Source organism: Portunus trituberculatus, chromosome 17 (assembly GCF_017591435.1).
Source record: "Portunus trituberculatus isolate SZX2019 chromosome 17, ASM1759143v1, whole genome shotgun sequence".
NCBI lineage: Eukaryota > Metazoa > Arthropoda > Malacostraca > Decapoda > Portunidae > Portunus > Portunus trituberculatus.
This window is the reverse complement of record NC_059271.1, coordinates 15,625,348-15,639,221: the sequence shown is the minus strand read 5'-3', so window position 1 is coordinate 15,639,221 and position 13,874 is coordinate 15,625,348. Positions and strand designations below refer to the sequence as shown.

The 13,874-nt window shown below is 35.9% G+C and overlaps 2 protein-coding genes across 9 annotated transcripts in view; both read left to right on the top strand.

Moving 5' to 3' along the window:
* Positions 1-11,883, top strand: part of LOC123504752 (modulator of smoothened protein-like) — a 55,424-nt gene extending 43,541 nt beyond the window's left edge. The window contains exons 5-7 of one of the 4 annotated variants that reach the window (XR_006674937.1): positions 9,095-9,195; positions 9,537-9,628; positions 11,498-11,883. Coding sequence is in view for 3 of the 4 variants with exons in the window: in XM_045255533.1 (XP_045111468.1) it covers positions 9,095-9,187 (93 nt within the window). In the remaining variant the exon portion in view is untranslated. Of the gene's footprint in view, positions 1-9,094 lie in introns of all 4 variants that reach the window. The other 3 variants (XM_045255533.1, XM_045255534.1, XM_045255532.1) reach the window with 3 other exon arrangements.
* Positions 11,884-12,221: 338 nt separating this feature from the next.
* The window catches only part of LOC123504751 (moesin-like), a 31,678-nt gene continuing 30,025 nt past the window's right edge, over positions 12,222-13,874 (top strand). For 3 of the 5 annotated variants that reach the window (XM_045255530.1, XM_045255531.1, XM_045255526.1), the window contains exon 1: positions 12,629-12,797. In XM_045255530.1, the coding sequence (XP_045111465.1) occupies positions 12,780-12,797 (18 nt within the window). In that variant the 5' untranslated portion in view covers positions 12,629-12,779. Of the gene's footprint in view, positions 12,246-12,628; positions 12,798-13,066; positions 13,230-13,874 lie in introns of those variants that run through there. The other 2 variants (XM_045255528.1, XM_045255529.1) reach the window with 2 other exon arrangements.

Sequence of the window (13,874 nt, the reverse complement as noted above, 5' to 3'; positions counted from 1 at the left end):
TCCTTTGTATAATGGGACTATATTGGCTCTTTTCCATTCCTTTGGTACCTTCCCTTCCCTTAAAGAGTTGTTAATTACATCCCAAATTGGTTCTACTACTTGCTCACTACATTCCCTTAGTGTTCATCCTGACACTCCATCTGGTCCCATTGCCTTTCTTACATCCACCTTTTCTAGCAATTCTCTGATTTTCTGTTTTTTTTATCACTGATGTGAGAATAAAACACACCATGGCCCATATGTAATCTTTACTTAACACAAAACTCTATGTATTTCTGAAACAAGTTTATGCATTGCCTTAGATAGTATAACAAACCAGAAGGTAAAAGGTATATCATAGGTATTATATCACATATCATAAATACACAAGTAAACCCACAGACTGTACAAAATATACACCTGGTCTGGTAGCCTGCTTTACACCTGCAGCCCAGACGAAAACTTAACAAGCCAAAACTCGAAACCCGAATACTAAAACCAAACCAGCTAAACCAGTTAACAAGATACAATAGCACCTAACAAGCAAACTATTACCTGTAGTTACATTTTAACAAACTATAGTGAATTACAAAGTTATCATTACAACCACGATGTCTCTTAATCCTTCCTGTGCCACTGGGTTGATTGGCTTTATAAACTCTCCCTCTTCATTGAATATTGATTTAAAGCTCTCATTCATAAGTTCACTCATTTCTACCAATGTTTCGTATATCATATTCCCCTTAATCAACTTAGTAATGGTCTCTCTGTTTGTCATTTTACCATTTATATACTTATAAAAAAGCTTGGGTTCTTTTTCACATCTCATCACTACGTCCTTTTCAGAGTTTCTCTCCTCCTCCCTTCTTATCCTAATGTATTAATTTCTTGCCTCTTTATACTGCTTCCTATTTGTTTCATTACATTGCCTTCTTAATTTTTTCCACGCTGCATCCTTGCACTTCTAGCTTTTGCACATATAGCATTATACCAGGTGTGTTTCCTCTTTTTTACTCTATATTCAGGAACATATCTCTTTACCCCCTCATTATACTTGTCTAGAAATATATCATACTTTCCTTGAATTGTCTTTCCATGCATGATTTCTTTCCAATCAATACTACCAAAATAACTTTTTAATCCCCCAAAACTTGATTTAGCGTGGTTCCGTCTCTTGTGTTTGTGTTCCTCATTATATTCCAAAATTTGCCGATCCTCTAATTCGATTTCTAGGACCACATGATCACTTTTTCCTATTGGAGTATGATATTTGATGTCTGGACATGGCTCTGGTTTTTTTGTAAATACCAAATCCAGCATTGATGGATCATCTTCCCCTCTATATCTTGTATAATCTTTCACCCATTGATCCAATGTGTTTACCATTGCCAGTTGTAGCACATCATCCCCCCAACCTCCAGCACGACTGTTTGCATCCATTTCTTCCCAATTGACGTATGTGCAGTTTAGATTTCCCACGAGCAACACTCTTCTATCCTTCCTTAGCGTGTTATCCAGGCAATTTAGTACTTCCTTTTGCATTTCCTTATGTACATGAAGCCTCCATGTATTAGTCTTTGGTGGTACATATATAACTATGATACTCCTTTTTTCCCTCCCATTGGTCCTTATTGTTATACTTGAAACCTCTGCCAGTCCATCTCCGGACTGTATCTCTTCCACATGTATATATTCTCTTGAGTCATGATCAATACTCCTCCTTCTGCTTTTCCCTTTCTGTCCCTCCTCCAAACATTGTATCCTTGGTCTTTAAAATTCACTTGGACATCTTCACTTAACTTTGTTTCTGTCATACATACCACATCTGGCCTTTTTTCTGATATATAATCTCTCACCGCCAAACTTCCTGATATAAACCCATCTATGTTTGTATACATGACTCTTATTGGTTTCCTTCCCCTTTCCAAATATACCATTTCCTCAGTCTCAAGTCTAGCACTCTCCAGTAAAACTTCTTTTTGTTCTTTGTCCTTCCTTCAGTTTTTTCCTTAGCTTCACTCCTCAGTTCTCTCTCTTTTTCCCTTTCTACCTGGTTCATCTCTCTCTCTTCATCCAGATATGCTTATATTCTGCCTTTTCAGCCAGCTTTCTAGTCCTAGCTAATATTTCTTCTATCCCTACTTGCAATCTCATTTTGACTTTTAGAGGTCTTTTGGTTCCCACACTATATTTACCCAGTCTATATATTTTTTCTATTTCTTTTTCAAGATTTTGTTCTTTATCTTGCACTACAGAGATAATTTCCTTAACCACTTCTTTCTCTTCCTTCTCCCTCACAAATTCCACTGGGTTCTTTTTTCTTCTATTCCATATATAACCATACACTTCTTTTTATCCACCGTATCTCTCACTAATTAGTTTTTTTCCTTTATTTCTTGCTTAACTACTTCAGCAAAATTGACTTTTTCTTCTCATTCCTTTTTCCAAATCTTCTTCCACTCATCCAGTTTCCTTTTGCTCATCTCTGCCTGTCTCCAAATTGGAGTCCAGCCTTTCCTGCAGCCCTTGTAATGCAGCTTCATAATTTGTACATTTTCTCCCTTTTTATTTCCTCTAGAGTGTTTTTCATCTCATGGTTAATTTTAACAGTACTTTTTAAGTTTAAACACCTCTCTCTCAGTTCTAAATTCTCCGTAATCAGCTGGTCCTGTTTTTCATACATGACTGTGACCATCTCCTTCAAGGCTTTAAGTTCCTTATCCATAATGATGATCCTTCTCATGGTAACTCTTTCTTCCTTAAAGCCTGAAAACTCCCTCTCTCTACTCCATTCATCCAGCTGTTTCAATCCTAGGGGTGTTTTTATAATCTCACTTCTAGTTCCCCTCGGTCTTGCTCCCAGTTGTTTGTTTACATCTACAGTAGTGCCAACCATGCTGTCCATGGTGTCATCCTCCTCCATACTCCTTTTGACCTCAAAATTTAAGCAAATTCAATGACTCTTTGGAGACAGGACCACTAAGCTAGCCCCCTACCCCCCCCCTGTAACATCACCAGGTCTGCTGGGTTCCTTTCCAGAATTGGCAGTGTATCACACCGGAGCTCTGGTCTTGTATCCGCTTGCTACGACCGACAGTGTGTGTGTGTGTGTGTGTGTGTGTGTGTGTGTGTGTGTGTGTGTGTGTGTGTGTGTGTGTGTGTGTGTGTGTGTGTGTGTGTGTGTGTATGTGTGTGTGTGTATTTGCCTATTTGTGTATTACAGGGCCCGAGCTAAGCTCTCTGTGTCCTGTCTCCTTGTCCATTCCTATCATATCTCTCTTTCATCTGATTGACACACACCGCATCAACGACATCACTGCTCAGTTTATTCCACTTATCAATGCTACAATGCGGGAAACTGTATTTTCTCACGTCATTTAGACAGATGTCTTTTGTTAGTTTTTTTCCATGTCCTTGGAGTTGATTACTTGTGGTCACCTTTATCAACTCTCTGTCCAGTATGTCAATCTTGTTCACCAATTTATACATAGTTATCATGTCTCCTCTTGTTCTTCTCTCTTCTAATGTGGTCAGCCCCAGCTTCCTCAGTCTTTCCTCATAGTCTAACTCCTGAGTCCTGGTACCATCCTTGTTGCCAGCCTCTGTACCCTTTCTACCTTCTTCACATTTTTCTTCATATGCGGTGACCAGACACAAGCTGCATATTCTAACTGGGGTCTTATTAAGGTACATAATATCTTCTTCATCATTCCTTCATCTAGGTAGTGGAATGCAAGGCCAATATTTTGAAGCATGTTATATGTTTTCCAAAAAATCTTGTTAATGTGTTTCTCCGGTGACAAAGTGTTTTGCACGGTTACTCCTAAGTCTTTCTCCTCATTGGTCTCTTTAATTTTCTCATCACCCAGCCTGTAATCCCAGTTTGGTTTGTATCTACTTCTTCCCATTTTCATAACATGGGTCTTGTCTATATTAAATTCCATCTGCCACTCCTTACTCCACTCATATATTTTATCAAGATCTTCCTGTAACTTGTTACAATCTTCCATATTCTTTACTCTCCTCATAATTTTAGTATTGTCCACAAACATGTTCATGTAACTGTCAATTCCTACTGGCATATCATTAACATAAATCAAAAACATGATGGGACCAAGCACTGACCCTTGTGGAACTCCACTGGTTACCTTCTTCCACTCGGACTTCCTTCCTCTCACCACTGTTCTCATTTCTCTTCCCAATAAGTAATTTTCCATCCATTTTGCTAGTTTATCATTTACTCCTCCAATCTTCTTTAGTTTCCACATCAGTCTATTGTGTGGTACTTTATCAAAGGCCTTTCTCAAGTCCAGGTAGATAGCATCCACCCATCCCTCTCTTTGTTGTAGTATGTCAGTCACTTTTGAATAAAAACATAATAAATTGGATACGCACGATCTTCCTTTTCTGAAACCAAACTGTCTTTCACTCAGAATGTTTTCACTTTCTAGATACTCACTCCACTTAGCTTTAATTACTTCTTCACATACCTTGCACAATATACTAGTCAACGATACTAGCGGTTCCATTCTACTACCATTCTTATATATAGGCACAATGTCAGCTCTTTTCCACTCTTTTGGGACTAATCCTGTTCGTATGGAGGTTTCCACAATACCAAATACGGGGTTCAACAATTGATCCTTACATTCATTTAGCAACCTCCCAGATATGCCATCAGGCCCCATTGATTTATTAATATCCAGATTGCTTATAATTTTCCTTACATCTTCCTTAGTAACCATGATGTCCTGCATTTGCTTTATTTCCGTAGGCCTTCCTCCCATAAAATGCTCCTCCTTTGTAAACACTTTGCAAAAGTTGTCGTTCAAAATTTCAGCTATATCTCCAGCATCCTCATATACTTCTTCCCGTTTTTACCTTTTCTATTGCCTCCCTTATATTTAGTTTTCCATTTATGAATTTGTAAAACATTTTGGGTCACTATCACAGTTTTCCACCACCCTCTGTTCATATTCCTTCTGTGCTGTTCTCCTTACTTCAACATATCTATTCCTTGCTGTTTTGTAAACTTCTCTTGATAATACATCACTGTTTTTCTTAAGTTTCTTCCATGCCTTTTCTTTGTTCTTTTTTGCTTCTTCACAATTTCTATTAAACCACTGTTTATTATTTAAAGTCCTCTTTCTGTAATATGGCACAAACTTTTCACAGCAGAGTTATACAAATCCATAAATTTATCGTATTTCAATTGCATATCCCTTTCCTGGTATACCACGGACCAGTCAATTTCATTAAAGAACTCCCTTATATGGTTATAATTTGCCCTAATATAATTTAATTTTTCCTCCCTGCGTTCCACAATCTTATTCGTGCTTAATTCCGTATCCAGTTCAAAGCTTAGGACATCATAATCGCTTTCCCTAAGGGACATTCATGTTCAATTTCCTCTTTTAGAGATTCCCTGGTAAATACCAAATCCAACCTTGCTGCAACATCTTGTCCCCTGCACCTTGTTGGTGATCTCACCCACTGTGTCATCAAGTTATTTGTTGCTACCTTTAACAATTCTTCTGCCCACTCACCACCGTTCACCACTTCGTAGTCTTCCCACACTATTTCTTTACAATTAAAGTCTCCGTCTATCATCACTTTATCCTTTCTGATGAGTTCTTGCTTCATTCTGTCTAGAGTATTTCTCATCACCATTTGGTACTGTTCATATTCCCAAGCATTGGTTCTGGGTGGTATGTATACTGTTATAATATTAATGTCCCTCTTGCCATCTGTTATAAGCATACTTATCACTTCCTCATTTCTCTTACTATAGTTCACCTCCTTCACTATCAGATCTTCCTTAGTAAGAACCATTGTACCACCTCCTCCTTTATTTTTTCTATAATTTCTCCATACTTTGTAGTGTTTTACAACAAACCAGTCTAGCTTTATTTCGGGCCTTAGCTTTGTTTCCACTATACACATTATGTCTGGTTCGTTATTTCTTAGGTAATCCATACATTCTAGCCTCTTAGACAGAAATCCATCTATATTCATTCATGTAAGTCACTTATATTCCATTCCTATTCTCTTTCTTCCATGTAATGTCTATTCCGCCTGTTTTATCCACCACTTCTTTAGCCTCCCATTTCTCATCCTCCAAAAAAACTTGGTCTTTTCCTCCTCTGTTCTTTCGTCATTCCTTTCTTTCACTTCAGTTACAAGCTCTTTCATTTTCATTCGCTCATCCTGTGACATATTTCTTCTTATGTAAATTGTTTTGGTTTCCTCAGAGTCCTTAAGTTTCCAAGCCCTCCTCAACAAGTCCTCAGCTGCCACCTGAGACTTCAATTTCAATTTTAATGGTCTATTCTTGCCTTCCTCAAAAGCTTCCAATCTCACACTTTCTTCTACCTCAGCATATAGGTCCTCTTCCTCCACAGAGATCTTATTCAGTAAAGACTTAATCCTGTCATTTTCCTTATTCCTCCTATCCTGCCAGTTTCTGTTAGTTTCCTCCCTCAATCCTGTTATGATCACACATTTTTTTGTGTGTGTGTGTGTGTGTGTGTGTGTGTGTGTATGCATATGCTGATGTTGTAAATGTCAACACAAACAGACACTGCATTACTGGAGAATGCAGCTGGTGCCTATTATTTCTTTTATAAAGAGGTAGGGAATTAGTTAGGTAGAGAGAGAGAGAGAGAGAGAGAGAGAGAGAGAGAGAGAGAGAGAGAGAGAGAGAGAGAGAGAGAGAGAGAGAGAGAGAGAGAGAGAAAAGTAATGGGCACCACCTGCATTCTCCAGTAATGCAGTGTCTGTCTGTGTTGACATTTACATCATCAACATGTGCATACATGCTAGCTAGGTTTAGAGCAGAAAATAAGGAATTAAAAAAAGTCCTCAGCTGCCACCTGAGACTTTAATTTAAATTTTAATGGTCTATTCTTGCCTTCCTCAAAAGCTCCCAATCTCACACTTTCTTCTACCTCAGCATATAGGTCCTCTTCCTCCACAGAGATCTTATTCAGTAAAGACTTAATCCTGTCATTTTCCTTATTCCTCCTATCCTGCCAGTTTCTGTTAGTTTCCTCCCTCAATCCTGTTATGATCACACATTTTTTTGTGTGTGTGTGTGTGTGTGTGTGTGTGTGTGTGTGTGTGTGTGTGTGTGTGTGTGTGTGTGTGTGTGTGTGTGTGTGTGTGTGTGTATATGCTGATGTTGTAAATGTCAACACAAACAGACACTGCATTACTGGAGAATGCAGCTGGTGCCTATTATTTCTTTTATAAAGAGGTAGGGAATTAGTTAGAGAGAGAGAGAGAGAGAGAGAGAGAGAGAGAGAGAGAGAGAGAGAGAGAGAGAGAGAGAGAGAGAGACAGAGAGAGAGAGAGAGAAAAGTAATGGGCACCACCTGCATTCTCCAGTAATGCAGTGTCTGTCTGTGTTGACATTTACATCATCAACATGTGCATACATGCTAGCTAGGTTTAGAGCAGAAAATAAGGAATTAAAAAAAGAAGTAGCTAACTACAAGAAATTGATGGAAGAAGGACTCGGTAAAGCCGAGAAAGAAAAAGAGGAGCTGAAAGATCTAGTTAACAAAGCAGAGGAAAGAGTACAAGAGGTGATTAAAAAAGAAGTACAGGCATGGAGAATCCAAGATAAGAAAGACAAGGAAACATTTCAGAAAGTATTTCAAGAACAGTTAAAAGGAAGAGATGAGAATATGACAAACAAAATGATAGGAGTCCTTAAGAAAAAAGAAAATCTAGTAAGATAAATTGCAGGAAAAAAAAGTGTAATAATTTTGTGGCCTGAAAGAAAAAAAATGTTAAATATAGACCAAGAAGGGAAAAAGAGGAAATGAAATCAGTAAAAGACCTACTAAAAAATCTAAATGATGAGGATAGACAGAACTTAGAAGAGGAAGTAGAAGAAATCCACAGAATGGGACCATATCAAGAAGGAACAGTGAGATCAATTTAAGATACTACAAAAATCACAAGCAGCAACAGAAGAAATACTATATAGAACAACAAAACTCAGAGAAACAGAAGGTTGCAAAGATATATATATATATATATATATATATATATATATATATATATATATATATATATATATATATATATATATATATATATATATATATATATAAAGAAAAATAGAAATGAGGAGGAAAGGAAGAGACAATGAACTGGTGGCAGAAGCAAAGGAAAATAATAATGAAAGGTCAGAGGAGGAGAAGGCAGCATTTTTTTTGGAGAATGATATATAAGAGAGAAGGAAGAGAAAAAAATGGAGCAAGTCTAACTAAAAATGATAAGAACAAGAGATTAGAAATGATGTATACAAACATAGAAGGGGTTTTATCAAGTAAATTAGAATTAAGAGATTACATAAAGAAAGAAGAACTAGATGTTGTATGCCTGATGAAAACAAAGTTAAATGAGGCAATGAAAATAGACATAGATAAAAGGTATAATATATGGAGGAGAGACAGTGGGCAAGAGAGGAGGATGAGTCATGATGATGTTAAGGAAAGAGATGGTGGTAAATCAAGTGGAGTTTGGGGAAGGAAAATCAGAAATACTGTATATTAAGATACATATTGATAAAAAGGAGTTAACAATCATTGGAACATATGTGCCACCAAAAACAAATTCATGGACCAATCAAGAATATAAAGACATAATAGATGACACAATAAGGAGTCTAACGAGAATCATTAAAGAAAGGAGAAAAGTGATATTAGTAGGAGATTTCAACTGTAAGGAGGTGGACTGGGAAAATTATGAAAGTGGTATGGGGGAAGTCTTCCTTGTATCCTTTTCCTTGCGAGGGCTTCAAGGATGGCATATGGGGTGGCCAGCTCGAAAGCCTTCTGTAGGTCAAGGAAGATGATGACGGTAATGAGGTAGTTGGCCTGGGTCAACAGTGTAAGGATGCTGTCTGCCATGCTCACACCACGAATGTAGCCAAACACATGCAGGTGAAGGGGCCCCACATGCCACTGTAGCACCATTTTCTCAGCAGTTTTGGCTGTGCAGTTGAGGAGGAAGATGTATGTAAAATATAGGTTTTATGGCTCCCAGATCAGGCTGGGGTAGAGATATTGAGGGACAGGAACTAAAAATGTATCTTCTCTTACAGGTTGGCTATTCTTACATTTTCTTTGTGCTTGCCCTCTGGATGACAGTGGTCTCTGAACTCTTTGCTGGAAAGGTCTGCCTCCCAAACTTCTAGAACAATGGGTCAGTTGTAGCCATTCTTGATATACAATTACCATATTTGATGGCTCATAAGACGCACCTTTTCTACAAAAAAAAAGTCTCAGGTAATGAGCCTGTGTCCTATGAGGTCAAGGTTCAGCATTGAAGCAGTGGTTGGTGGTAAGTCTATGGTAACAAAGGCTCTAAAATCAAACCCCAGACATCTTTACACATGTAAACATAGTGATGATTGGTACAACACCAAAAAACAACTCTTTCTTTCAGGGTACCATTATATAATAGGTCGTACTTATCAGTAATTCTCATAGAATGACATTGGTCAGAAAGAATTTGCACAAGTGACCATACACCATGCATTCCAGGAACCAAAACAAAACATGCAGTTGGTGATCTTGATGTTGACATGGGCAAGCTTCACATTGTTCTTTATAGTATGATGCTGTTATTCCTCGAGGTAAGACACTTTCATACAATTAAAATCACCTATTTTTTTTTTATATTCTTACCTAACATACATATGAAAAAAATAATGATAAAAAAATTATTATGATTATTAGCTGTGTAGTCTATGAGGCTGTCAGTCACTACCGAAACCATATGTCAGGTACATGTTTACATCTCACAAGTCACATAGGCTACTAGCAAAGATCAAAGTTTTTAAATACAAAATATTGGGATCTGATAATGATCTAAATTGATGTGAGAGTCTTCAAATATCAGGTGAAATCCTTCACTTCATATTCAGAGCTTAAATCTGCTCAATTATCTATTTTTTTTTATTTCAATGTCTGCCAAAACTGGGTGCGTCTTATAAGCCCATGCATCTTATGAGCAATCAAATATAGTAGTTGGTATAAGCGATGGGACAGTCGTGTCATATTAAAGTACTTGGGCTTTGGTTTAGTTTGGTTATCATCCTGGCTCATCTACTTTGGATGTTCCATCATAATTTGACTGTCTATCAGTTTCTCAGTATTTAAAATTAAGTCATTACATTATGATATATATTTTTGTCTTTGTGTAAGCAATTATAGATAATAGCCAATTGTATAGAGTGAGTATATTTGTCTTACAGGATAAATTGCCTGTTTTCCCTTTACTTTTGATTGGGCTGACGATAATCTCTAGATTACTCTAATTTTCTTGAGATCTCTGAGGATATTGATAAGCAATTATATACTCTTTTACTGGCACATTAGATGCACTTTCTTGGGAAAAAAGTATTTAATAATTATCTTGGGTCTAAATTGGCTGCTGTACAGATGTCCCTCTCCCACACCTTTTCCTTGACACTTCTGTTCCCCTACTTTCCTCCTTCTCCTCTGTCCCTTATCTCTGACAGATAAGAGTGAGAGAAAGGGAGAGGAGGAGGTCAGGAAAGAGAGATAGCATCATTCCTGGGAAAGTCTTTCTGATATATAAAAGTACATACTTAATAATCAACATCTATCTGTGTCTGAACACCAAACATCCTTCATTCATAGAGTTAGAAAGCAATGATGTTTATTTCCTTAATGTTTATATTCTTGATGGATCATTTAATCTGGGACCTTTCTATGATGTGGTAACCATGGCAGAGGAGTCCTCTTACTAACCTTCATATACTCCAGCTTTCCTGCACACATTGTTTAATCTTGGGAAATCGTCAGTTATTTTTTTATAAGCATAAGGATTACTTGATATGCTATGACTCGTGTTTAGAAAATGTTCATATTAAATATTTTGAATTCCTGTAATGAGAAAGATCAGATAAATACACACTTCAACACAATTAGGAATTAAAAAAATACTGTTCCCAAGTTTCATTGCACATCACTGTGTATGCATTTAATAACAAGTATATAATGAAAGACTATACTGTTTTGTATTACTGCCAGCCAAATAATTATATCTTCAATGAAGGTTGGCTTTCATCGTGTTACTTTGAAAATATTATTATTATTCAGATGAAATTGATACATACAGTATGTAGCTGTTTATTCATTTTAAGAAATACTCAAATGATGAATATTGTGGGAAAAGTATATTAAAGAAAAAGTCTTGTAATTGAAAGAATTAGCATATATATATATATATATATATATATATATATATATATATATATATATATATATATATATATATATATATATATATATATATATATATATATGCTAAATCTTTAATTTTTAAACTATTATCTTTGCTCTGCTTGCAAGTAGATTATTTGCAGTAGAGATCAGATGGGCCGTGAGAGTGTGGTGGTGAAAAATTGGGAAGAAATTGGATATTTTCATGAGTATAATTTTTTTTTTTCTTTTCTTCCATTTTTTCAAACCACTAGAATTCACACACCTGTCTAAACAAGATAAGATGACAGGCTGCAAGGAAGAACTAAATGTTGCCAAAGATAGAGAAATTCCTGTACAATACATGTAGAGTATCAAGTAAATACCTATCACCTCTCATATCTTAATTTGAAGCACAAAGCTTGTTTTTAATTTCATGATTATATTATAGTACTTAAGCTTTTGTTCCTAATTATTAGTTACTTTGGTACCTGATCCTATATGTGAAATATTCAGTTCTTTGAATAAATATGCTATTAGTACAGTCCATGTAGAAAATATGAAAAATATATCATAAATGAAGTATGTAATGTATATACAGTACACATATACCTTATACAAATTATATGTATGTTTTTAGAAAAATAAATGGAAAAGATTTTTAGTTTTTTTTTTTAAATGACCAAATTGTGCCCATAAGACATCTTCATACTGTCACTTATTCCATTAGGAATATTTGGAACTCTTTCTAACATTTTCCATCTCTATGCATCAGGAGTACTGAGAAACCAGCAAAATTAAATTGACAAAACTTATTAGATCTCTTTCCTCTTCACTCATTGGAACACTGCACATCTAATCAAAGTAAGTGATATCAAGACTTACTTGTGAAGTGGAAGAATGTGCAACCAATCAGCACTATCATGAGAGTAGAACAGGGCAGGTGCTGAGAATGTGGAAAGTGTGGAAAGAAAATGTTTTGCCCACTTAACACAATCAACAATCTAAGGGTCACACTTTAAGGTAAGTTTATTTTCCTCTGTCTAGTATGGAAATCACACACACACACACACACACACACACACACACACACACACATATATATATATATATATATATATATATATATATATATATATATATATATATATATATATATATATATATATATATATATATATGTGTGTGTGTATATATATATATATATATATATATATATATATATATATATATATATATATATATATATATATATATATATATATATATATATATATTTCAACATTCCTACAAAAATATGGAGAAAGTGATGAATATTAAATGAATACAAATACCTTCACAGCCAATTTATCTTCTGATTAGCTATCAAGGTTATCTGATTACTGTCAGTATTATCTGTAACATAACTCATTCAAGTTGACATGTGACAACTGACCACTGACCACTACATTATTGTTCCTGTTACTGGATAATGAGTGTGTTAAGTGACGGTCTTTAGAACTGCCTGATAGCTGTAACACTGAAGAAATTTAATAACTCCAAGCTGTAAGTTTCATCATGGTAAAAACCAGAAAGGTAAGGATCTCTTTTGTACCAAGTGTTTCACTTTTTTTTTCTTATATGATATGGCCTATAGTGCCTGTAAGTATACTTTGAAGAGTATATATGGGAAGAGCTGTTCAGCTTCTACCCATTAGTGGCACAGGCAATTTTATCTATAGTGGTATCCATATTAACGCCCTAAGTGCATCTTTGGTGTAATCACTGGGTATCATGGTGATATGTAGGTAACTTTAAACCACTTGACAAATGGCAAAGTTTCAGGACGGTACATGGTGGGATTCGAACCTACATGTGGAAATCTGCCCAATCCCACACTCACCACCTTATCTGCTGTGCCACTGCCTCCCTGAAAAGAAAAGCACTGTGCTTTCCCAAGATGGCAAAATAACTGCAAGCAAATCTAAGTAACCAGCATAATTGGCTAGTCTTCAAGATGAAATATAGGTAATAAATTAATCTGTTTAGTGACATACTAATGATATGCAAGGGTGGGGAGTGCACATACTCCCACAAATAAGTAGATAAATTGACAACCTTTCATGACTCAGATGGAAATCTTAAGGAAAATTGATTTTTTATATGCTAACAGTTAATGGTTGAGTGGCATCCCCAATCATACAATATTTTCTTTCTCTGCTGCCATATTGCTTCTCTTTCCACCTACTGTCTTCCAGTTACTACTCTTCATAACTGGTAGTATAATAGGTTTTTCTTATTGCTGACAGTATAATAGGTTTTTTCCCCTTATTGCAATATCACTGTCTATAACTATGAACATTAATTTACAAAGGTTTAGCAGCATCATGTAAGTCTCCTGTAAATTGCTTTTTCTTACTATTCACTTCAATTGTTATAAAACAGAATAATTAATCAATTACTATAAGCTAGAGTAGACTTCACTTTTTAGAACATCTATCTTACCAGTTGCATGGAAAAGTGCACATACTAGCCATTATTCATATGAATTGTTCTGGCAATATTAGCTAACTGGTGTTGAGTATATGTACAGTCAACCCTCGGCTATCGCGACTTCGGCTATTGCATTTTATTGCTATCGCGCACCCATGAAAAGCTGCTAAAATTTCATTA